The sequence below is a fragment of the Somniosus microcephalus genome, chromosome 9, assembly GCF_052327205.1.
Source record: "Somniosus microcephalus isolate GS21.2 chromosome 9, FLI_Smic_1.0, whole genome shotgun sequence".
Classification (NCBI taxonomy): domain Eukaryota; kingdom Metazoa; phylum Chordata; class Chondrichthyes; order Squaliformes; family Somniosidae; genus Somniosus; species Somniosus microcephalus.
The window spans coordinates 12,179,559-12,202,390 of NC_140995.1; the positions used below are offsets into that span (position 1 = coordinate 12,179,559).

The 22,832-nt window shown below is 43.0% G+C and overlaps 1 protein-coding gene across 3 annotated transcripts in view; it reads left to right on the top strand.

The window, feature by feature from the left end:
• Positions 1 to 22,832, top strand: part of LOC147112259 (membrane-bound glycerophospholipid O-acyltransferase 2-like) — an 83,948-nt gene that overhangs the window by 55,402 nt on the left and 5,714 nt on the right. For all 3 annotated transcript variants that reach the window (XM_085996364.1, XM_085996362.1, XM_085996363.1), the window contains 3 exons: positions 5,952 to 6,006; positions 12,555 to 12,738; positions 14,761 to 14,953. In XM_085996364.1, the coding sequence (XP_085852490.1) occupies positions 5,952 to 6,006; positions 12,555 to 12,738; positions 14,761 to 14,953 (432 nt within the window). The remainder of the gene's footprint in view (positions 1 to 5,951; positions 6,007 to 12,554; positions 12,739 to 14,760; positions 14,954 to 22,832) is intronic.

Below are 22,832 nucleotides of genomic sequence, written 5' to 3' on the forward strand. Positions count from 1 at the left end.
TTTTTAATATGTATGCATGACATGCTGGTTGTTGGCGCATGCCAAAATGGAATGGTGCATGATTTCCTTCCAACTTTAATTCAGTTCTAAAGATGGCTATAAATATGATTGCCAAATGAAGCCTCTTCAATTATCTTCACAATAGAAACATTCTCTAGTACTTGTGTGCAAGAAACTGCTGAGTTAATTGGACAATGAAGCTTGCATGACTGACATTCATTTCACTGCTGGCAACATTCTTGCATACATATTCAGCCATGACAGTTCATGGCTGAAGGTAAGTAACAGAAAATTTAGCAAAAAGTTGGAGCTTTGAGTGGCTTAGTTTAAGTGAACAATTTTTTTTTTACATCAAATCAAGTGCACAAATACAATTTGAGAAACTTAAAATCAAGCCTACGTCAGACTCTAGATTTTTTTTTTTTGGTGTGAAGGTGCCTTGCAATCATGGAAAGAGTGAATTTCATGCAATATTCTAGGTTTATATATCTGTGGTTTTAGTAATATTGGGATGAGCCTCCTCTTCTATTTACAAGCAAAAGGAAAGGTACTTGTTATTGATGGGCAGTGTCATTTTATATTGGTGTCAGTCTGATGCGGAGTACAAGTAGACACAAGTAGTTTCACGTTACATGTGGTTAGATTCGAATCACTTGTGTTCAAAGCAAAAGCTGTCATCTGTAAATTGTAATTTGCCTTCAGTTACGCAAGTGTTGAGGCTGTGAATTGTTTTTTTTTTAAAAACACAAATGGGCTGGCATTTGTGTTGCATTGTTTAACTTGAATCTTTCATTTGTTGCTGTTCTCTGCACAAGTTTCAAGATATATAAATACTCCAGTAATTACTCGCCCCTCATCCACAAATGGAACATTACCCTTTTTATAAATTTGACCTCATCCTATTGCCCTCCCCGGCTGCTTATGAAAATCTTAATTCGATTAGGTTAAAGTATCAATGATAATTGTTTAACTTTTTTTTTTCCTTACTTAACATTGCAGATGAGGATAATAAGTCGTATGTTATCATAGAAAGTTACAGCACAGAAGGAGGCCATTCGGCCCATCTTGTCCGTGCCGGCCGACAGAGCTCTCCAGTCTAATCCCACTTTCCAGCTCTTGGTCCGTAGCCCTGCAGGTTACGGCACTTCAAGTGCACATCCAAGTACTTTTTAAATGTGATGAGGGCCTCTGCCTCTACCACCCTTTCAGGTAGTGAGTTCCAGACCCCCACCACCCTCTGGGTGAAAAAAATTGTCCTCCAATCCCCTCTAAACCTCCTACCAATTACTTTAAATCTATGCCCCCTAGTTATTGACCCCTCTGCTAAGGGAAATAGGTCCTTCCTATCCACTCTATCTAGGCCCCTCATAATTTTATACTCCTCAAATAGGTCTCCCCTCAGCCTCCTCTGTTCCAAAGAAAACAAGCCCAGCCTATCCAATCTTTCCTCATAGCTAAGGTTCTCCAGTCCAGGCAACATCCTCGTAAATCTCCTCTGTACCCTCTCCAGTGCAATCACATCTTCCTGTAATGTGGTGACCAGAACTGCACGCAGTATTCTAGTTGCGGCCTAACTAGTGTTTTATACAGCTCCATCATAACCTCCCTGCTCTTATATTCTATGCCTCGGCTAATAAAGGCAAGTATCCCATATGCCTTCTTAACCACCTTATCTATTTGTCCTGCTATCTTCAGGGATCTGTGGACATGCACTCCAATGTCCCTCTGATCCTCTGCACTTCTTGGTGTCCTACCATTTAATGTGTATTCCCTTGCCTTGTTAGCCCTTCCCCAATGCATTACCTCACACTTCTCCAGATTGAATTCCATTTGCCACTGTTCTGCCCACCAGACCAGTCCATTGATATCTTCCTGCAGTCTACAACTTTCTTCTTCATTACCAACCACACGGCCAATTTTTATATCATCTGCAAACTTCTTAATCATGCTTCCTACATTCAAGTCCAAATCATTGATGCACACCACAAAAAGCAAGGGACCCAGGACTGAGCCCTGCGGAACCCCATTGAAAGCGGCCTTCCAGTCACAAAAACACCCTTTGTTTCCTGCCTCTGAGCCAATTTTGGATCCAACTTGTCACTTTGCCTTGGATCCATGGGTTTTTACTTTCATGACCAGTCTGCCATGCAGGACCTTATCAAAAGCCTTGCTAAAATCCATATAGACTACATCAAACGCACTACCCTCATCCACCCCCCTTGTTACCTCCTCCAAAAAATTCAATCAAGTTAGTCAGACACTACCTTCCCTTAACAAATCCATGCTGACTGTCCCTGATTAATCCGTGTCTTTCTACATGAAGATTTATCCTGTCCCTCAGAATTTTTTCCAATAATTTTCCCACCACCAAGGTTAAGCTGACTGGCCTGTAATTACTCGGTCTATCCCTTTGTCTCGTTTTAAACAACGGTACCACGTTAGCAGTCCTCTGACACCACACCTGTAGCCAGAGAGGATTGGAAAATGATGGTCAGAGCCTCTGCTATTTCCTCTTTTAACAGTCTGGGATACATTTCATCCGGGCCTGGGGATTTATCCACTTTCAAAGATGCTAAACCCCTTAATACTTCCTCTTTCACTGTTTATTTCATCTAATATTTCACACTCCTCCTCCCTGATTGCAATATCTGCATCGACCCTCTCTTTTGTGAAAACAGACGCAAAGTATTCATTAAGAACCATACCCATGTCTTCTGCTTCCACACACAGGTTACCTTTATGGTCCCTAATAGGCCCTACTCTTACTTTAGTTATCCTCTTGCTCTTAATGTATTTATAAAACATCTTTGGGTTTTCCTTGCCAATATTTTTTCATGCCCTATCTTTGCTTTCCAAACTTCCTTTTTAATTTCACCCCTGCACTTTACTCCTGTAGAGTTTCTGCAGTATTGAGCCCTCTGTATCTGTCATAAGCTTCCTTTTTTTCTTTATCCTACCCCTTGACATCCAGGGAGCTCTAGATTTGAGTCCCACCCTTTTTCTTTAAGTGAACATACTTGCTCTGAACTCTCACTATCTCCTCCTTGAATGCCTCCCCCTGCTCTGACACTGATTTACCTTCAAGTTTCTGTCTCCAGCCAATTTGGCTAAATCACATCTCTGCTTAATAAAATTAGCTTTTCCCCAATTGAGAGCTTTTATTCCTGGTCTGTCCTTATCCTTTTCCATAACTACCCTAAATCTAACTGAATTATGATCACTACCACCAATATGCTCTCCCACTGATACCATTTCCAACTGCTCAGCTTCATTCCCTAAAACTAGGTCCAGAACTGCCCCCTCTCTTGGGCTTGCTACGTACTGGCTAAAACAGTTCTCCCGAATGCATTTTAAGAATTCTGCTCCCTCTACCTTTCACACTAATTTTATCCCAGTTAATATTAGGGAAGTTGAAATCCCCTACTATTACTGCCCTATTTTTGCACGAATGAAATTTGCCTACATATTTGCTCTTCTATCTCCCTCTGACTGTTTTGAGGGTCCATAGTACACTCCCAGCAGTGTCATTGCCCCGTTTTTTTCAATTCAACCCATATGGCCTCATTGGATGATCATTCTAAGATATCATCCCTCCTCACAGCTGTAATTCTTTCTTTAATCAATATTGCGACAACCCCCCCCCCCCCCCCCAATCTTTTTTATCCCCATCTAATCTCGTCTGAAAACCCTGTAACCAGGAATGTTGAGCTGCCATGCCTGCCCTCCTTTCAGCCATGTCTCGGTAATAGCTATATCATACTCCCACGTGTCTATCTGTGCCCTCAGCTCATCTGCTTTATTCCCCAGACTCCTTGCGTTGAAGTATATACCATTTAGCACTGCCAAGCTCCCTTGTCTATTTTCTATCCTTTGTTTCCTCTGCCTTCCAAACTCGCTTACTAATTTTCTGCCTTCCATTTCCAGCTTTGCTTCTCTCCCTTCTGAATCTACTCTCAGGTTCCCACCCCCCTGCCAAGCTAGTTTAAACCCTCCCCAACGGCACTAGCAAACCCCCCGTGAGGATATTGGTCTCGATCTGGGTTGTACAGGTCCCACCTCCCCCAGAAATGGTCCCAATGCCTTAGGAATCTAAAACCCTCCCTCCTGCACCAAGTCTCCAGCCTCGCAATCATCTGCTCTATCCTCCTATTTCTGTACTCACTAGCACGTGGCACCGGGAGTAATCTGGAGATTACTACCTTTTGAGGTCCTGCTTTTTAATCTCTTTCCTAGCTCCCTAAAATCTGCCTGCAGGACCTCATCCCTCTTTCTGCCCATGTCTCCAAAGCTTTGAAGTTGCCATAACTCATTTTCCGAGATTTCCTTTGGGACCAGAGTTTTAGTTCCCAGTGCAATTGGGAGAGGGCATCATTTTGCCACTTAAATAGCTTTTAAATACACTTTAGAAAATATTTGCCAAACTTATGATGGACATTTGCTCATCTAACTTTGCTACTTTCCAAAGTGGACAAAATACTGTAAACCAGTGAATGTGACCTATGGTTTACATGTTCAAAAAGATTCATCATTGCTGTAAAGTGTATGTGTATAAATAGATGGGTTGGTTAAAATCTTCAAAGTATAGTCATCCAACAATCCAACACTATATTCCTTCTTGGAATGGCATATGCTAGAAACTGCCTGTGTAGTATTTCTGTAAAAATCCGGTTTCAAACAGTTAAGTTTATTGTTTTCAGTAATTTGGACTGCTGGCAGTAAGCCTATAGTTAAAATACTTATTGATATTCTAGAGCTTTTAAAATGTGAGCGATGGGAAGAAAAGGAAGATTGATGTTTTGTTAAGTGGAATGCAAGAAAAGTTTTTAACTTGGACGCCATGCTTGTGGAGCGAGGAGTGTTGGTGTGGTGATGCCATTTTCACCAAAGATTCGAGAACTTCTCCATCTTTAGCTTTTAGCAAAATTGTCCTCTTCCGTCCACACTGACGGTAAGGGCTAACCGCCAGGTTGGGTGTCATCTGAACAATGGTTTCATTTGGTGGCTGCCTGATAAAACTGTAAAATCAACTGATAAAATTGCTGACTATAAATTAAAATGATCCACAGCATAAGAGCCTCTTGAGATACATAACTATAAAAGTTTAAACATGCATCAGATTTTACTTTCTGTAACTTACTAATAGTGGTCTGAAGGTTAGGTCATCTTGTGTACACAAGCTAACTTTAGGAAAAAAATGTTATTTCACCTTTGAGTTGCTGGGTTGGTGCTACCTCAGCTTCTGGCAGTCAGAGTCCTCTGCTACCTTACCCAAAAATGCCGTTCTGTGGCCCTGAGCAGCAAGTAGTGATGAGCTTTTTGACTCCTAACTGCTCAATTACCCCTCCTGACTCCATGCTCCTATAATTGATCCATTTCCTATGGCACTGTCTTGCTCCCCTTTCAAAACTGCAATTGCTCCTCCTTTCAAAAAAAAAAAACCCCTTCTGTTCTCTCTAACTACCCCATCATCTCTAACCTTCTGTTTTAGTCCAAGGCCCCCATCCTATCTCTGCAACTTCATTTAGCCCTGTATCTCCTCCCACACCATGCAGACCTCTTGATTCCGACGTCTGCTCTGGCTCAATGGGTAACATACTCACCTTTTGAGTCAGTTAGTTGTAGGTTCAAGCCCAGAGACTTGAGCACCAAGTCTAGGCTGACACTCCAGTGCAGTGCTGCGAGTGTGCTGCACTGTCAGAGGTGTCATCATTTGGATGAGATGTTAAACAAAGGCCCTGTCTGCCCCCTCACGTGGATGTGAACATGGCACTATTTGAAGAACAACAACAGGGAGTTCACCCTGCTGTTGTGACCAACATCACTAAAACAGATTATCTGGTCATTATCACATTGCTCACCCCTTCCCCACCTCCAGCGTGACCCCACCACCATTTATAATGTGCACAAGTGTTGAGGTTTTCTTTTTTGTAACTTGTATATGTTTATTTTAGGTATGGCACGAAAAGAAGAACATCTGACTCCAGTCCAAAAATCCTTAGCTGTTCGGTAAGTTGTTAGAAGTAACTCCATGCTTGGGCAGCAACGGTTAATTTCACTTTTAAATACGTATGATTTCTTATCACAGAATAATTACTGTGTGTTGCAACATCTAGAGAAAATTTTGTACAACCTGTTCCGTAAGTTATATTTGGCCTGTATTTTCTGACGTGGTGCACTATGAATCAATGGTGACTCATGTGAAAACAATGCGGTGAAATGAGCAGGACACTGGTATCGTGCAGTTGGTAGTCTGCCCTGACGAAGCCTGGGCCAGTTAGCCATGCTTACTTAAGCTTCCTTATAGCCTTTGAAACTTGGATTTGATCAGACAAATAAGGGATGAAAGTCCGTGCTTTAAAATGAGTTCACTGTCCTACCACTGCAGCCCGAGTCACTGATTTTCTTCAATTATTATAGAAAGGACAGATTTGAGGCACCTAGGAAGAACTGGCAGTGGGAGGCAAGTGTCATGTTCTGCATGTGCATTTAAGTATACATATGTGGAGTTCTGCTTCAGAGTCATAAAAATGCAAGTAAGTTTGCATCACTGGAAAACTAGTCAATACCTTCAGAGCAGTGAAAAGATAGTACAGCACAGGAAACTTTCGTTTAACTGGAGGTAAAAAGTCCGGAAAGCTCTACCGGCAAAATTCAGGAGCCGTTTTCTATAAGTTTTTTTTACTTCTTGTTGCTTTTTGTTTCCCCAGTCAGGCTCTGGAAGGTCTGTAGCTAAGCAACAGCTTCAGCTAGAGACGCTTGCAGCTGCAGCCGACTGTTTTGAAGCAACAGGGTTTGTTGATTCACACGGAGCTGAAAAGCTCTATGTTTTAACATTGGAGTTGTTTTATACGGCAGTTTTGATCTAACGGCACCAGCTCGGTCCCGCCAGTGCCGGATACCAGAAAGTTTCCTGTACTTTTATCTCTTTCCTTAATATTTTTTCTTCTCTATCTCCTCCCATACATACAACCAACCAGGCTGTGGGATTTTTAGTTTCCTATATCTTTTCACTGGAATTGTACTTTTTATTAGAGCCACTTCACTAGTACCTCCTTTCATTTTCCCTCTCTCCAATGAGTGATGCAAAGATGCATGAAATTGCGAGAGTTGGCTGCTGAATGTTGATCTGTTCGTAGCCTGGAATTGTATATAATAGAAAATAGGAAATTAAATGAGTAGGTGGAGAGGAGAGAGAATTTTTTTTTAAAAGCCTCAAGTGATCACTTTTATAATGAGTTTAAGAAAATCTCTTTCTTGATAAACTCATTCAAAGCTATCAAAACACTGAAGCCAACTTTGCAGCATTTAATTCCTCTAGGGCATAAAAACGCAAAAGGAAAAGTGATCCAACCATAACAAAAGAAATTAAAGCTAGTATTATGTCAAAGGAGGAAGCTTATAAAGTTGCCAGAAAAAGCAGTCAGCCTGAGGATTGGAATCTTTTTAGAAATCAGCAAAGGGGGAACCAAGGAATTGATAAAGAAAGGGGAAATGGAATATGAGCACAAACTAGCGAGAAATATAAAAACGGATTGTAAAAGCTTCTATAGATATGTGAAAAGGGAAAAGACTGGCGAAGATAAATGTAGGTCCTTGCAGTCGGAGACGGGAGAATTTATAATGGGGAATGAGGGAATGGCAGAGAAATTAAATAAATACTGACACAAAAAACCTCCCAGAAATGAGAAAACCAAGGGGGTGGTGAGAATGAGTAACTTAAGAAATTATTATTAGTAAAAAAAAACAATACTAACAAAATTAATGGGACTAAAAGTCGATAAATCCCAAGGACCGGATGACCTACATCCTAGGGTTTTGAAAGAGGTGGCCTTTGGGATAGGGGACGCATTGGTTGTCATCTTCCAAAATTCTATAGATGCTGGAATGGTTCCTGCAGATTGGAGGATAGCAAATGTAACCCCGCTATTTAAGAAAGGAGGGAGAGAGAAAACAGGGAACTACAGACCTGTTAGCCTCACATCAGTAGTTGGGAAAATGCTGGAATTTATTATAAAGGATGCAATAACTGGGCACTTAGAAACTAATAGTAAGATTGGGCAGAGTCAGCATGGATTTATGAAAGGGAAATCCTGTTTAACAAACCTATTGGAGTTCTTTGAGGATGTAACTAGTGGAGTAGACAAAGGGGAACCGGTAGATGTGGTGTATTTGGATTTTCAGAAGGCCTTCGATAAGGTCCCACACAAGAGGTTGGTGAACAAAATTAGGGCACGTGGAATTGGGGGTAATATACTAGCATGGATTGAGAATTGGTTAACGGACAGAAAACAAAGAGTAGGGATAAACGGGTCTTCTTCAGGATGGCAGGCTGTGACTAGTGGGGTACCGTAAGGATCGGTGCTTGGGCCCCAGCTACTCACAATCTATATCAATGATTTGGATGAGGGGACTAAATGTAACATTTCCAAATTTGCTGCTGATACAAAGCTAGGTGGCAGTGTCAGTTGGGAAGAGGATGTGAAGAGGCTTCAAGGGGATCTCGACAGGCTCAGTGAGTGGGCGAGAACATGGCAGATGGAATATAATGCGGATAAATGTGAAGTTATCCACTTTGGTGGAAAAAAACAGAAAGGCAGAGTATTTCCTAAATGGTGAAAGATTGGGGAATGCAGATGCTCAAAGGGACCTGGGTGTTCTTGTACATGAGTCACTGAAAGTGAATGTGTAGGTGCAGCAAGCCATTAGGAAGGCAAATGGTATGCTGGCCTTCATTACAAGAGGATTTGAGTGCAGGAGTAAAGAAATCTTACTCCAATTATATAGGGCCTTGGTGCGACCACACCTGGAGTACTGTGTACAATTTTGGTCTCCTTACCTAAGGAAGGATATACTTGCCATAGAGGGAGTGCAATGTAGGTTAACAAGATTGATTCCTGGGATGGCGGGACTGTCGTATGAGAAGAGATTGAGTAAACTAGGCCTGTATTCTCTTGAATTCAGAAGAATGAGAGGGGATCTCATTGAAGCATACAAAATTATTACAGGGCTTGATGGGGTGGATGCTGGGAGAATGTTTCCCTTGGCTGGGGTGTCTAGAACCAAGGGACCACAGCCTCAGGATAAAGGGTAGGCCATTCAGGACTGAAATGAGAAGAAATTTCTTCACACAGAGGGTGGTGAATCTTTGGAATTCTCTACCCCAGAGGGCTGTGGAGGCTCAGTCATTGGGTATATTCAAAACAGAAGTCGATAGATTTCTGACCAGTAAGGGCGTCAAGGGATATGGCGATAGGGCCGGTGAATGGAATTGAGGCAGAAGATCAGCCATGATCTCATTTGAATGGCAGAGCAGGCTCGAGGGACCGAATGGCCTACTCCTGCTCCTATTTCTTTTGTTCTTATTCATGAGAAGCCACCCAATTGCCAACAATATCACTTCTCAGCAGTGTTTTTGCAGGGTATTCCTGAATGCTTTGTGAACTTGACCTGTTTAAGGACGTCTATTTAAAGTTTTACCACTGGAGTATGATGTGGAGTTGTCTCGAGTGCTGCATTATGATAATTTTAATTAAAAAGTTCACTTGTCTTTTCCCCTCTTGGGTGCATCAATACTGCAAACTGGTCGATATTCCTGTGTTCATGAATCACTTCATTTCATTTCCTTCTGTCAGATACTAGTGATTACAGCTTCATTGTAAACAAATCTTAATAAAATTCAAAGGAGCAGCAACTAATTAAAATTGAAAAATAGTTCTTGAAGGAATTTTCAGAGCTCCATGTAATTATATTGAAGCAAAGCTGTTGTCCCACCGCCCCTCTCCCGTTTGTTCTTTGGATGCGAGTGATGCTGGCAAGGCCACATTTATTACCCATTCCTAGTTGCCCCGAAGTATTGGCTGCAGTTCTTGTGCTGCTGGTGTCGGGGAGGCACTGAGAATTTCAGGAGTTTGACCTACAACTATGAAAGAAATGGCAATAAATGTCCAATGCAAGATGGAGTGTGACTTGATGGTGTTTCTATGATCTTGCTATTCTTCTCTTCCTTGATTGTAGAGGTTGTGGGGTTGGGAGCTGCTGGTGAAATAAGCTTGGTGTCATTTATAGTGTCTGCTTTTGAGCCAATGAACTGAAGGGAATGGGTCAGATTAAAATTTTGTAATTTGCAAGTATGTGTTTAAAATGGAATTGGGGCTGCAAGCTGGGAGGTAGCAAGGTTGCTGCTGAAAGTTTTTATGGGTGTGCACCTATTATAGTTTTTATTCTGGTGCGTAACTTTAAAACCAGCTCTGATAACTTACTCAAGTATTTTTTTTTTTTTTTTTTTAAAGTACTTTCACAGATCACAGAAATCACAGAAACCCCACAGTGCAGATAGAGGCCATTTCGGCCCATCGAGCCTGCACCGACACATATCCCACCCGATCCCCGTAACCCCCACACCAACACATATCCCACCCTATCCCCATAACCCCACGTATTTAATCCCCCTAACACTAAGGGTCAATTTATCATAGCCAATCAACCTAACCCGCACATCTTTGGACTGTGGGAGGAAACTGGAGCACCCGGAGGAAACCCACGCAAACACGGGGAGAATGTGCAAACTCCACACAGACAGTCGCCCGAGGCCGGATTCGAACCCGCGTCCCTGGCGCTGTGAGGCAACAGTGCTAACCACTATGCCACTGTGCTTTATTATGTGAAGTGTCACACCCACTTCCAAGCAATCTCATTACATTTTCTACAAAAGCAAAATACTGCAGATGCTGGAAATACTCAGCAGGTCAGGCAGCATCTGTGGAAAGAGAAACCGTTAACGTTTCAGGTCGATGACCCTTCGTCAGAACGTTTTCATTACATTACATTTTCTGTCCAGCGAATTCCAAGCCAGACCCATATTGGGAGGCTTGACTCTACCTGCTAACTGCTGAGCACTGTCTGCTTACTACAGTACAATCCATATTTATTTAATTCTGCAGCAGAGAATTCAGAAATCAATGTTTAGCTACTCAGTCCTCCAACTTTATTTCAAGATTGGGCATTCTATTGTGAATCTGCACCTGTTTGTAAATCTAAAATATCAACTTCTAATGTTGGGAAAGTCCAAGAATTTAATATTGGCCTGTGCTCTGATCTTGGCCACTGTTTCCTTGAAATTTTAATTGGTGTTGAGCAAGAGGATCATGAATTTTTGATTAAAAGGAACAGCAGGTGGCTTTGTCTCTCTGCTCTTGTTTCTAGTTCTGCTGATTTTCCTGTTTGAATTTCACCAGCCTGCATATTTGGGAAACTCTGTTTCCAATGCTGCTCCTTTTATTGACATGGCAATTGAGGAGTAGCAGCTGACAGCTGTCCAATGATCCAGGATTGCAGTTTTCAAAATGGGGGTAAACGCAAGCAGAGCCAGAAATGAGATGCTGTAAACAAACCATCCTGAAAAACAGGCTAACATCTGGTGCATTATTTATTAATTGAGGAATGTGATTCTTGAGTAAGAAAGAGGAATAGGTATCTCGAGAGATTGTGCCTGAGTTTTGAGAGTTTGATTTTATGAGAAAGGACTGCCTAAGAGAATTAATGAGTTTCACTGTTGAGGCCCTGGGAGAGAGAGTTGGGCCAGCAGGTTGTACAATGAATCTTAATGTCAATACATTGAGAATGCAGGGAGTCAGTAAAGCGTATAGGACATTTTTTGAAGACAAAATACCCAGTTTCAAAAATAGTCCAAAAATCTAGTGGGCTTTCATGCCAGCTACTAAGTCATGGTTACAGAGGGATGAGAGGTTGTCGCTATGGCAATTCATTGGTTTGAGATGAAGTTATGGAGGTAAAGTTCGAAGTGATGTAGATATAGAATTAATATGTTTGGACTAGTATGCCTAGAAATGTAATAATTTGTGCTTAGTAGATTTGAGGCAAGATCAATGAATCTTAATGTTTGCAGTGTGGGCTGAACATTTTCCTTTCTTCCCCTACCACTGTTTTCCCTGGGCCTGAGATCCCAAACAACAGCAAAATACTGTGCGCTGCTGGAGGAAGATTAAATTAATCCCACTCCGATTGTGTACTTATCTCTCATTTTTGTAGAATTATATAAAGCATTGCACATTTCCTATTTTAATTTTTGTATCTTTTTTTTAAAAGCAGGAGAAATTTTAATTAAGTTTTTAATTCCTATTGCCTTAATCTTCCCAGTTTGTAGGTGCTGAAAATGTTCGATTGTTTTGGAAATCCAAGATGCAAGGTTTCAGACTGAAGTCTGTCTATGTACTAACTGTATACCTCTGTGATGTGGCAGAAAAAATAGGAGGTTGAAGTTAGACATGAACATTTCTGAATTTTTTAATCTAAAGGTGCAGATCTTGTATCCTTTATGCATTTTTTCACTGAGATTCTTAAGTCAGTTGTTTCGTATTTGACTTTTTTTTACTCTGCGTGCTTCTTGTTTTTATTTTAAGGACAGTTTTTTTGATCCACAGCTTCAAGAAAATATTAGGTCTCTTTACACCAAAGTTGTTGAAAGTATTGTGTAGTGATAACTAAAGGGATATGCTCACTGAAATTAAGTGCTTTTTTTATGATTTGAATTCCAGAACCATGCCAAGTCTATTGGAATATTTAAGCTACATCTGTAATTTCATGGGTATCCTGGCGGGGCCGTTATACACATACAAGGACTATATTGCTTTCATTGAAGGCAGGACATTGCACATGAAATGTGCTGAAGTAAATGGAAAAGGAAATGGACAATGTGGAAAAAGTGAACCTTCACCTGTGGTAATTTTTTTTTATATGGTACCCTTGTTTCACCTTGGAATTTCACTATTTTGAAAAGCAGCAAACTGGTAAATCTAATTGACATTTTGGAATGTTTATTTTAAATCACATAGTTGAATTTGCTATAAATGAATTCTTCCTTGGATACCCTTTAGACACCGATGTATAGCTTACCTAGCTCCAGGGAAACCATGTGCCAAGCAAGCAAGGAAACCTGCTATAAAGTTGCAGATAGATAATTGTTCCATGTTGTGTGAAACTGTTGCATCCAATAAAGCCCCAGGATATCTCTCATTACACCAATTTGTTTGGCCCCCACGCCAATTTTCTCTGCTAACACTAGTCCCCTTATTACCAAAGGTTTAAGACAAATTTGTAAGCCTCTCCGCTGTGGACCTGACTGGTTCAGATTGAAGAGTCTACCAGAAATGGGTTACAGGAAACTCTTTGGTATCCGGCACCAACGGGACCGGCGTGTTGTCGGTTGATCAAAAATTCCGGATGAGGGAGAGGGTTATCTACCAAGGCTATTTTTAACAAAGAAAAATAAAAAAAACAAGAGATATGCAGTGTACAATAATTGGGTACTCACCTACAGAATGTTGTGTTAAATGGATGGTGGAAGATGCTTGATTAAGTACAGTATTGCCAGTTGAGGGTAATGCAATGCAATGACTACCAGCAGCGTGGGAGACGCACAGTACCCCTGTAAAATGGCGGATCAGAAGAGACTCCCGGCAACGCGGGAGAGTCGGACTCCTGTTATTGAGGTGTTCTGACTTCCGACAGTGCCAAGAAGCCGAGTAGTGGCAGTTTGGAGAACTACCCCCACTGACTAACTCGGCCACCCCGGGAGACTCGGACTCTGCAACATTGCCGGTTATTGAGGTGTTGTTTTCGGAGTGAGAATTTTGCCGTTTAATAGAGAATTCCGGATATTTAGGTGCCGTTTAAATGAGTGTTTCCTGTACTTTGAAACTTAAATTGCCAGGCATTTAAAATTGGAGCCACTTGAACGACCAGCTGATTCGCCCTCTTTTCCAACCCCCAAAAACCAAGGAGGATAGTCTTTAGTTGGTCATTAGATAACTGACTAATACGTGCTTGAACCTTAAGGGGGAGGAAACAATTGGAGGTCGTCGTAATGAAAAATAACTTTTCTCCTAATTTGTCTGATTGATTGACTGATTTATTTTTGATCATGGAAGTGACTATAATGACAGGAAATTTGATCTGCTGCTGTGCGGAGTAGTTTTATTATATCTGTTGGCTTGACAATATATGAATGTGATCTATGCAAGTTGTTTATGGGGTTTTATTGTGACAAGAATTCACAAGCATCCACTGGACAATGGCAGCTAAGAAAAGACTACAGAAATTTCAGAAGGGAATAAAATAATTATTTTGAGCAGGAAGTGGCAATATAGAAAAGATCAGGAGCTGCAGAGTAATCTACTCTTAAAAAATCAGCCTTCCCTATTCTCTCTTGGTTGAGTGTAGCAAGAGAGTTTTGCAGCAAGGAAGACAGCAAATAGAACACCCATAAAAAAAAAATCTTTTCAAAAGAGCAACTCGAGGAAGGCAAATTCTGGCAAGTATCATTTCTGTTCTGAAATAAAAAGAAAATACTGTAAATGTCTTTGATTTCCAGCATTTGCAGTTTTTTTTCTTTTATCTCTGCAGTTTTGAAAAGTGTGTTTCCAGTCTGAAGAGTAATTAATTGGTTGATGTGACTGCAATCTACTCATTATTCAGTCATTTCTTGCACTAAAAGTTAGAATTGTCCAATAATTTTAATTAAGCAACACATGGAAAGCAGCAAAGTGGGAATTTAGTGCTTTAAAAGATTTGAATTGTTAAATGTTTTTGAAGTAAGTAACTTTGGATTAAACGGAACAAACTATAGCATGAATTGCAGTAATGATGAGCAACTGTGCCAGAAATAGATTTTCTGAAAACCTGAAGATAATGTTTTATTTTGTAACAATTTATTAATGTTTTTCCTTCTGTGTTTTCTTTCAGACAGCTGTACTGTGCAAGCTCCTTGTTTGTGGGATTTCTTTGTCATTTCATCTCACAGTCACTAAGGTGTTCCCAGTCGAATACAATATTGATGACACCTTTGTGACTACAGCGTCCTTAACTAGTCGCGTGTTCTACCTATATATTTCATTGTTGGCTGCCAGGCCAAAATATTATTTTGCTTGGAATCTTGGTGAGCATTTCAAATGCTTTTGACTGACTTGGAAGCATTGACTTTTTTGTGAATGTTTTAATTGAGACTGCATTTTTTTATTATTAATGGAATGGCTTGTAAATGCATTTTTAATAGTTAAGTCTCCAGGGCTAGAAGAGCATAATGGTGACCTCGTGGTTAAAACCATGAACTAGATAAACCAAGATGTTGTTTCATTTTTTATTCTTCTTCTTCTGACTTCATGTATTATGTGAAAATTAGCCCATTTAAACTTAAAATCAGTAGTGCTGAGTGGATAAGGAAGACATTTCTGTTCTTTAAAGCCTGATCTGTAATTGAAATGTGTTTTTTGGGGCAGCCTGATCCAAGATTTGGTTAAGAAAATCTTGAGTGGTTCATAAATATCATAAGCGTTCTCGAAATCCTGCCCTGGTATTTTTACATAGGAGCTTAATTAGGTATAATTTTAATGCTACCACTGTAGAATGAAGTTGACTCCTGGGCTCAATGAAGTGCATAGCAATATTAACAATCGTGATATAACTGCAAGTTTATCAAGAAATCTAGTTACAGTAAATTTTATTCATCACTATTGTTTATATACTAAAAAACCTATCTTTTTTTAAAAGGTTCTTTGCCTTCCAACACCCCCCCCCCCCCCCCCCCCAAATTTATATGCTTCCTCTCATCACCACACTGGGGTGGAGGAGAAAGATGGGGATTCGATAGCTAGGGGAGCAGACAGGCGTTTCTGCGGCCGCAGACGTGATTCCAGGATGGTATGTTGCCTCCCTGGTGCCAGGGTCAAGGATGTCACTGAGTGGCTGCAGAACATTGAGGGGGAAGGGAGAATAACCAGAGGTTGTGGTCTATTTTGGTACAAATGACATAGGTAGAACATAAGAAATAGGAGCCGGAGTAGGCCATTTGGCCCCTCGAGCCTGCTCCGCCATTCAATACGATCATGGCTGATCTGATCTTGGCCTCAACTCCACTTCCCTGCCTGCTCCCCATAACCCTCGACTCCCTTATCGTTCAAAAATCTGTCTATCTCCACCTTGAATATATTCAGTGACTCCGCCTTCACAGCTCTGGGGTAGAGAATTCCAAAGATTCACGACCCTCTGAGAGAAGAAATTCCTCCTCATCTCCGTTTTAAATGGGCGACCCCTTATTCTGAAACTATGCCCCCTAGTTCTAGCTTCCCCCCAGAGGGATGATTCCTGCAGGCAGATTTTGGGGAGCTTGGAAAGAGATTAAAAAGCAGGTCCTCAAAGGTAGTAATCTCCGGATTACTCATGGTGTCACGCGCGAGTGAGTATATAGAAATAGGAGGCTAGAGCAGATGAATGCATGGCTGGAGAGATGGTGCAGGAGGGAGGGCTTCAGATTCCTGGGGCATTGGGGCCGGTTCTGGGGGAGGTGGGACCTGTACGGGCCGGACAGGTTGCACCTCAACAGAGCCAGGACCAATATCCTCGTGGGGCGGTTTGCTCGTGCTGGTGGGGAGGTTTTAAACTAATTTGGCAGGGAGATGGGCACCAGGATGGAGCATTGGAAAGGAGAAATGAAGCGCACAAAGGATTGGGAGAGACTGATATAGTATGAAAGTAAGAAATAGGAAGGTATTGGGTGGGGCAGACTAAGAACACAGGATGGCCAAAGAGGTTTACAGTGTATGTGTGTGAATGCACAAAGCATAGTAAACAAGGTTGGTGAGCTGCAGGCGCAAATAGCCACATGGGAATATGATGTCGTGGCAATAACTGAGACCTGGCTCAAAAAGGGCAGAATTGGGTATTAAATATTCCTGGATATAGGGGCCTAGAAATTCAGTTTGGGCCCGCCAGCTGGCATGCGCGCGGTGCCAGTTGCGCCCGTGAGATATTCAGTTTTTGCGTCCCAAGTCGGAACCGGGCGCTGTTCCAGGGTGTGCCCGCCTCCGCTTGGGGCGCTGAAACTGAATTTCAGCGCTCTAGGTGCCGCTGCGCCACCCGATGCGGTGCGGCAGGCTGCGGTACTGCAGGCCTCCTCCTTCTCTTAAGGTGGAGGTGCCTGCAACGGGGAGATCGCCGCTGGATTGTGCCGACAAATGAGCCCGGCACCACGGAGAAGTGCCGGGCTCGTGGAAAGCAGCCGGCAATGCCGCGGGGGGGGGGGGGGGGGGGGGTAGTGGAGGAGGCCGGGGAAGGAGGTGCGGGCAGCGGCCGCCGAAAAAGCGGCCGGCCGCACCTCCACCTTTATGCGCCCCACTAAGGCTGCAGGAAGGCCCTGGTCTCCGGGTGTTAGTAGCGGCTGCCACGGAGGAGGCGGCCGCAACTAAATATGGGGGTCGGGGCGGTAGCAGGGCGGAACCGGGGCACTGCGCGCACCGATGACGTCATTGGTGCCGGCGCAGCGCTACCGGCTACCGCCGCCATTACCGCGGCGCTCAATATCAGCACTACCACCCCTACTGGCGCAAAAGCCCTCTTTGGGCGAAAACTGGGCGCAAAGCCAACTGAATTTCCAGCCCAGGGTGTTCAGGAAAAATAGAGAAGGAAAGCCAGTATTGGTTAAAGAGAATGTTAGTGCTGGAGAGGGAGGATGTCCTGGAGGGATCAAGGACAGAATCTATTTGGTTAGACTTAAGAAATAATAGAGGTGCCATTACACTACTAGGTGTATTCTATAGGCCACCAACTAGTGGGGAAAATATGGAGGAGTAAATTTGCAGCCAAATTACTGAGATGTAAGAACTATAGAGTCGTGATAATGGGGGACTTCAACTATCCTAATATAGACTGGGATAGTAATAGCATAAAGGGCAGAGAGGGGGAAGAATTTCTGAAATGTGCTCAGGAGAACTTTCTTGATCAGTATGTTTCTGGCCCAATGAGGAAGGAGGCATTGCTGGATCTGGTTCTGGGGAATGAGGTAGGTCAAGTGGAGCAAATGTCAGTAGGTGAACATTTAGGGAAACAGTGATCATAGTATCATGAGGCTTAGACTAGCTATGGAAAAGGACAGGGAGCAATCTATAGAGTAAAAATACTTAATTGGAGGAAGGCAAATTTCAGTGGGGTGAGAACGGATCTGGCCCGGGTAAATTGGAATCAAAGATTGGCAGGCAAAACTGTAATGGAACAATGGGCTGCCTTTAAAGAGGAAATAGTTTGGGTACAGTCAAGGTACATTCCCACTAGGGGGAAAGGTAGGGCAACTAAAGTCAGAGCTCCCTGGATGATGAAAGAGGGAGAGTAAGATGAAGCAAAAAAAAACTTCCGGTCGAGAATACATCTGAGAATCAGGCTAAATATAAAGTTGCGAAGTGAAAGAAAATAAATGGGGCAAAGAGGGTCTGAGAATAGAATGGCAGATACCATAAAAGGTAACCCAAAAGTCTTCTATAGGCATATAAATAGCAAAAGGGTAGTAAGAGGAGGGGTGGGGCCGATTAGAGGCCAAAAAGACCTACGCATGGAGGCAGAGGGTATGGCTGAGGTATTAAATGAGTACTTTGCATCTGTCTTCAAGGAAGAAGATGCTGCCAAAGACAATGAAGGAGGAGGTAGAGGAGATACTGGATGGGATAAGAATTGATAAAGAAGAGGTATGAGAAGGCTAGCTGTACTTAAAGTAGATAAGTCACCAGGACCGGATGTGATGCATCTTAGGATGCTGGGGGAAGTGAAGGCAGAAACCGCGGAGATACACCCGCGGAGGGTGTAAAGATAAACCCAGAAACTATAGGCCGGTCAGTTTAACCTTGGTAGTGGGGAAGCTTTTAGAAACAATAATCAGGGACAAAATTAACGATCACTTAGACAAGTGTGCATTAATTAAGGAAAGCAAGCACAGATTTGTTAAAGGCAAATCGTGTTTAACTAACTTGAATGAGTTCTTTGAGGTAACAGGGTTGACGAGGGCATTGCGGTTGACGGTGGTGTACATGAACTTCCAAAAGGTGTTCGACAAAGGGCCACAATAGGCTTGCCAGCAAAGTTGAAGCCCATGGAATAAAAGGGACAGTGGCAGCATGCATATGAAATTGGCTAAGTGACAGGAAACAGAGTAATGGTGAATGGTTGGTGGTTTTTCGGGAGGTGTACAGTGGTGTTCCCCAGGGGTCGGTTCTAGGACCACTGCTTTTCTTGATGTATATTAATGACTTAGTCTTGGATGAACAGGGCACAATTTCAAAATTTACAGATGAATCAAAACTTGGAAGTATAGTGAACAGGTGAGGAGGATAGTGATGGACTTCAAGAGAACATAGACAGGCTGGTGGAATGGGCGGACACAAGACAGATGAAATTTAACACAGAAAAGTGTGAAGTGATAAATATTGGTAGAAAGAATGAGGACAGGAAATATAAACTAAAGGGTGCAATCCTAAAGTGGGTGCGTGAACAGACACCTAGGGGTATATGTGCACAAATTGTTGAAGGTGGCAGGGCAGGTTGAGAAAGCAGTTAAAGCTTGCAGGATCCTGGGCTTCATGAATAGAGGTATAGAGTACAAAAGTGTGGAAATTATGATGAGCCTTTCTAAAACACTGGTTCAGCCTCAACTGGAGTATTGTGTCTAATTCTGGGCACCGCACTTCAGGAAGGATGTGAAGGCCTTAGAGGGTGCAGAAAAGATTTATAAGCATGATTCCAGGAATGAGGGACTTCAGTTATGTGGATAGACTGGAGAAGCTGGGGTTGTTCTCCTTTTAGAGCAGAGAAGATTAAGAGGAGATTTGATAGGTGCTCAAAATCACGAGGGATCTGGACAGAGTAGCTCGAGAGAAACTGTTCCCATTGGCAGAAGGGTCGAGAACCAGAGGGGACAGATTTAAGGTGACTGACAAAAGAACCGAAGGCGACAGAAGAAAAAACTTTTTTACGTAGTGAGTGGTTAGGCTCTGGAATGCACTACCTGAAAGGGTGGTGGAGGCAGACTCAATCACGGCTTTCAAAAGGGAATTGGATAAGTATCTGAGAGAGAAATTTGCAGGGCTGCGGGGAAAGGGCGGAGGAGTGGGACTAGCTGAGGTGCTCTTGCAGAGAGCCAGCACGGGCTCGAATGGCCGTCTTCAGTGCTGTAACGATTCTATGATTCTCTCTGCACTTTGTCCTTCAACTAGTATAGAATTAATGATTTGATTTTCCATCACAAAATTCAGCTGTTTCTATAGTCTCAAATCATGCTATTTATGATTCCGACGGTCTTAAGGGAAATAACACAGTTATGGAGGATCCGTGACGTTCTAGATTTTAATTGAGCACAGACTTAATATAGTGATTGATCTGTCTGAAAACTGAATTGCATTATTTTGCTTTAAATAAAGTGTAATGAGATAGGTTTGAGTGAGTATTTTTGAATGTTTGAGAGAAGGTAGTATCCCAAACCGGTGACCTGGGCTTTCATTCTTCGGTCAAACAGTATACCAGATGTGTTTGGGCAGCATTAGATGAAGATCCCCTTCAAGTGTGTCCACTGCATACACATTTTTAAGATCACCTTGAGCTGTCCTTTGTTCTTGTAGGCTGAACATTTTTTCTTTAATGCACAACCCCCACTCTCTCTCTGTCTCCTCCCCCATAATGAAAAGTTGGAAATAAAGTAGCAAAGATCAAATGAGAATTAATAGAATTTGAAGTGCTTTGTAGTTACAGGAAAATAATCCTGCTGCTAGATTATGCTTCTGAGGATGGTTTTTCTACATTAAAGGTGCTATATAAAAGCAAGTTGTTTTTTTACAAGGTTAGTGAGCAATATTCAATGACCTTTTGAGAAATTAAAACAACCAAGACTGGTTGGAGATCGACTATGTTAGAGGTGGTCATAGGTGGTCTTGGTGATGGAGCATATATGGGCTTGGAAGCTCAGCTCGGCTCGGGGCAAATAGGATGCTGAGGTTGCGAACAGTCTGGCTCAGCCTGAGGCAGTGGTCATGGAGGGAAATGGAATGGGTGGGGAGTTGGGAAAGTTGAAGACCATGGCTTTGGTCTTCCTAATATTTTACTGGAGGAATTTTCACCCAGAACTGAATATCGGACAAGCATGCTGACAATGCAGAGGCAGTGGAAGGGTTGAGAGAGGTCGAGCTGGGTGTTGTCGGTGTACATGTGGAACCTAACGCCATGGATGATGTCTGAGGGACAGCATGTAGATGAGGAAGAGGAGGGGGCCACAGAGAGATCCTGGGGGGGCCACAGAGGCAACAGTGAGGTGGTGCCAAGAGAAGCCCTTGCTGGAGATGCTTTGGATATGATTGATTGGATAGGTAAGAATGAAACCAAGCAAGGGCCGCCCCAATGAGCTGGACAACAGAAGAGAAGCATTGGAGGAGGATGGTGTGTTTGACCATGAAAAAGGTTGCAGAGAGGTGGAGAAGGAAGAGGAGGGACAGTTTGCCATGGTCACAGTCACAGTGGATGTCAATTGTGACCTCGATTATTGCCATTTCAGTGCTGTGACGGACAGAAACCTGATGGATTCAAGCATGGATCTGGGACGGGGCAACCTGTTGGAGAGGAAAGGGATGTTGGAGATGGGGCGATAGTTTGCAAGAATATAGGGGTCATGGGTAGTTTTTTTTAAGGAGAGGGGTTATGATGGCAGTTTTGAAGGGGACAGTACCTGAGGAGATGGAACTGTTTACAACATCAGCTAGCAAGGGACAATGTTCCCTGTAAGCTGCGTGGCCGCCCAGCGCTCCAGGGACCCCTCGCAGTGGCTTTTTGATGAGAAACACGCATGTGCGGTATTTTGAATGGCCCGCGCGGCCTCTTAAAGGGTCGACGTGGCGCTAAACAAAATTAAAGTGAACGTTGACAAGGGGTCAGGAAGGGAAGTTGGATGGTTAGTAGTTTAGTGGGAATGGTGTTGAGAGCAGGGTGTGGGTCTCATGGACAAGATGAGTTCAGAGAAGGCATGAGGGGAGATGGGACAGAAACTAGAGAAAAATAGTGTTTCAGGGCGAAGGCAGGGGATTCTTGGAGGTTTAGCATGTTGGGTGGGCTTGTGGTGGTGGTGGCTGGCTTTGTCTTCGTTTGTGACACTTTAGACAGCTTTTTTATAAAGACATAAATGAAGCACTCTGTAATGGTGGAAAATTATGAAGCAATCTGTAAAGTACGTGCTGCCTAGGTACCTCCTATGTCCTCTTTAGGCAGTCTGTGGGATCAGCATACTGTGAAATAAAACAGCTTTCTACTGAGCAGCAGATGAATTGTGTAAAGAGGCCTACAAGTGAGGATATCGTCCCAAAAGTAGGATAGTAGAATGTGTAAGTGTCACTCGGCCATATCTAATTTTATTCATTCCTGGGATGTGGGTGTCGCTGGCAATGCCACCATTTATTGCCCATCCCTAATTGCCCTTGAGAAGGTGGTGGTGGTGAGCCGCCTTCTTGAATCGCTGCAGTCCGTGTGGTGAAGGTACTCCCACAGTGCTGTTGGTAGGGGGTTCCAGGATTTTGACCCAGCAACAATGAAGGAACGGCGATATACTTCCAAGTGTGTGACTTGGAGGGGAACTTGCAGGTGGTGTTCCCATGCATTTGCTGCCCTTGCCCTTCTAGGTGGTAGAGGTCGCGGGTTTGGAAGGTGCTGCCGAAGAAGCCTTGGCAAGTTGCTGCAGTGCATCTTGTAGATGGTACACACTGCAGCCACGGTACGCCGGTGGTGGAGGGAGTGGATGTTTAAGGTGGTGGATGGGGTGCCAATCAAGCAGGCTTCTTGAGTGTTGTTGGAGCTGCACGCATCCAGGCAAGTGGAGAGTATTCCATCACACTCCTGCCTTGTCGATGGTGGAAAGGCTTTAGGAGTCAGGAGGTGAGACACTCACTGCAGAGTACCCAGCCTCTGACCTGTTCTTGTAGCCACAGTATTTATGTGGCTGATCCAGTTAAGTTTCTGGTCAA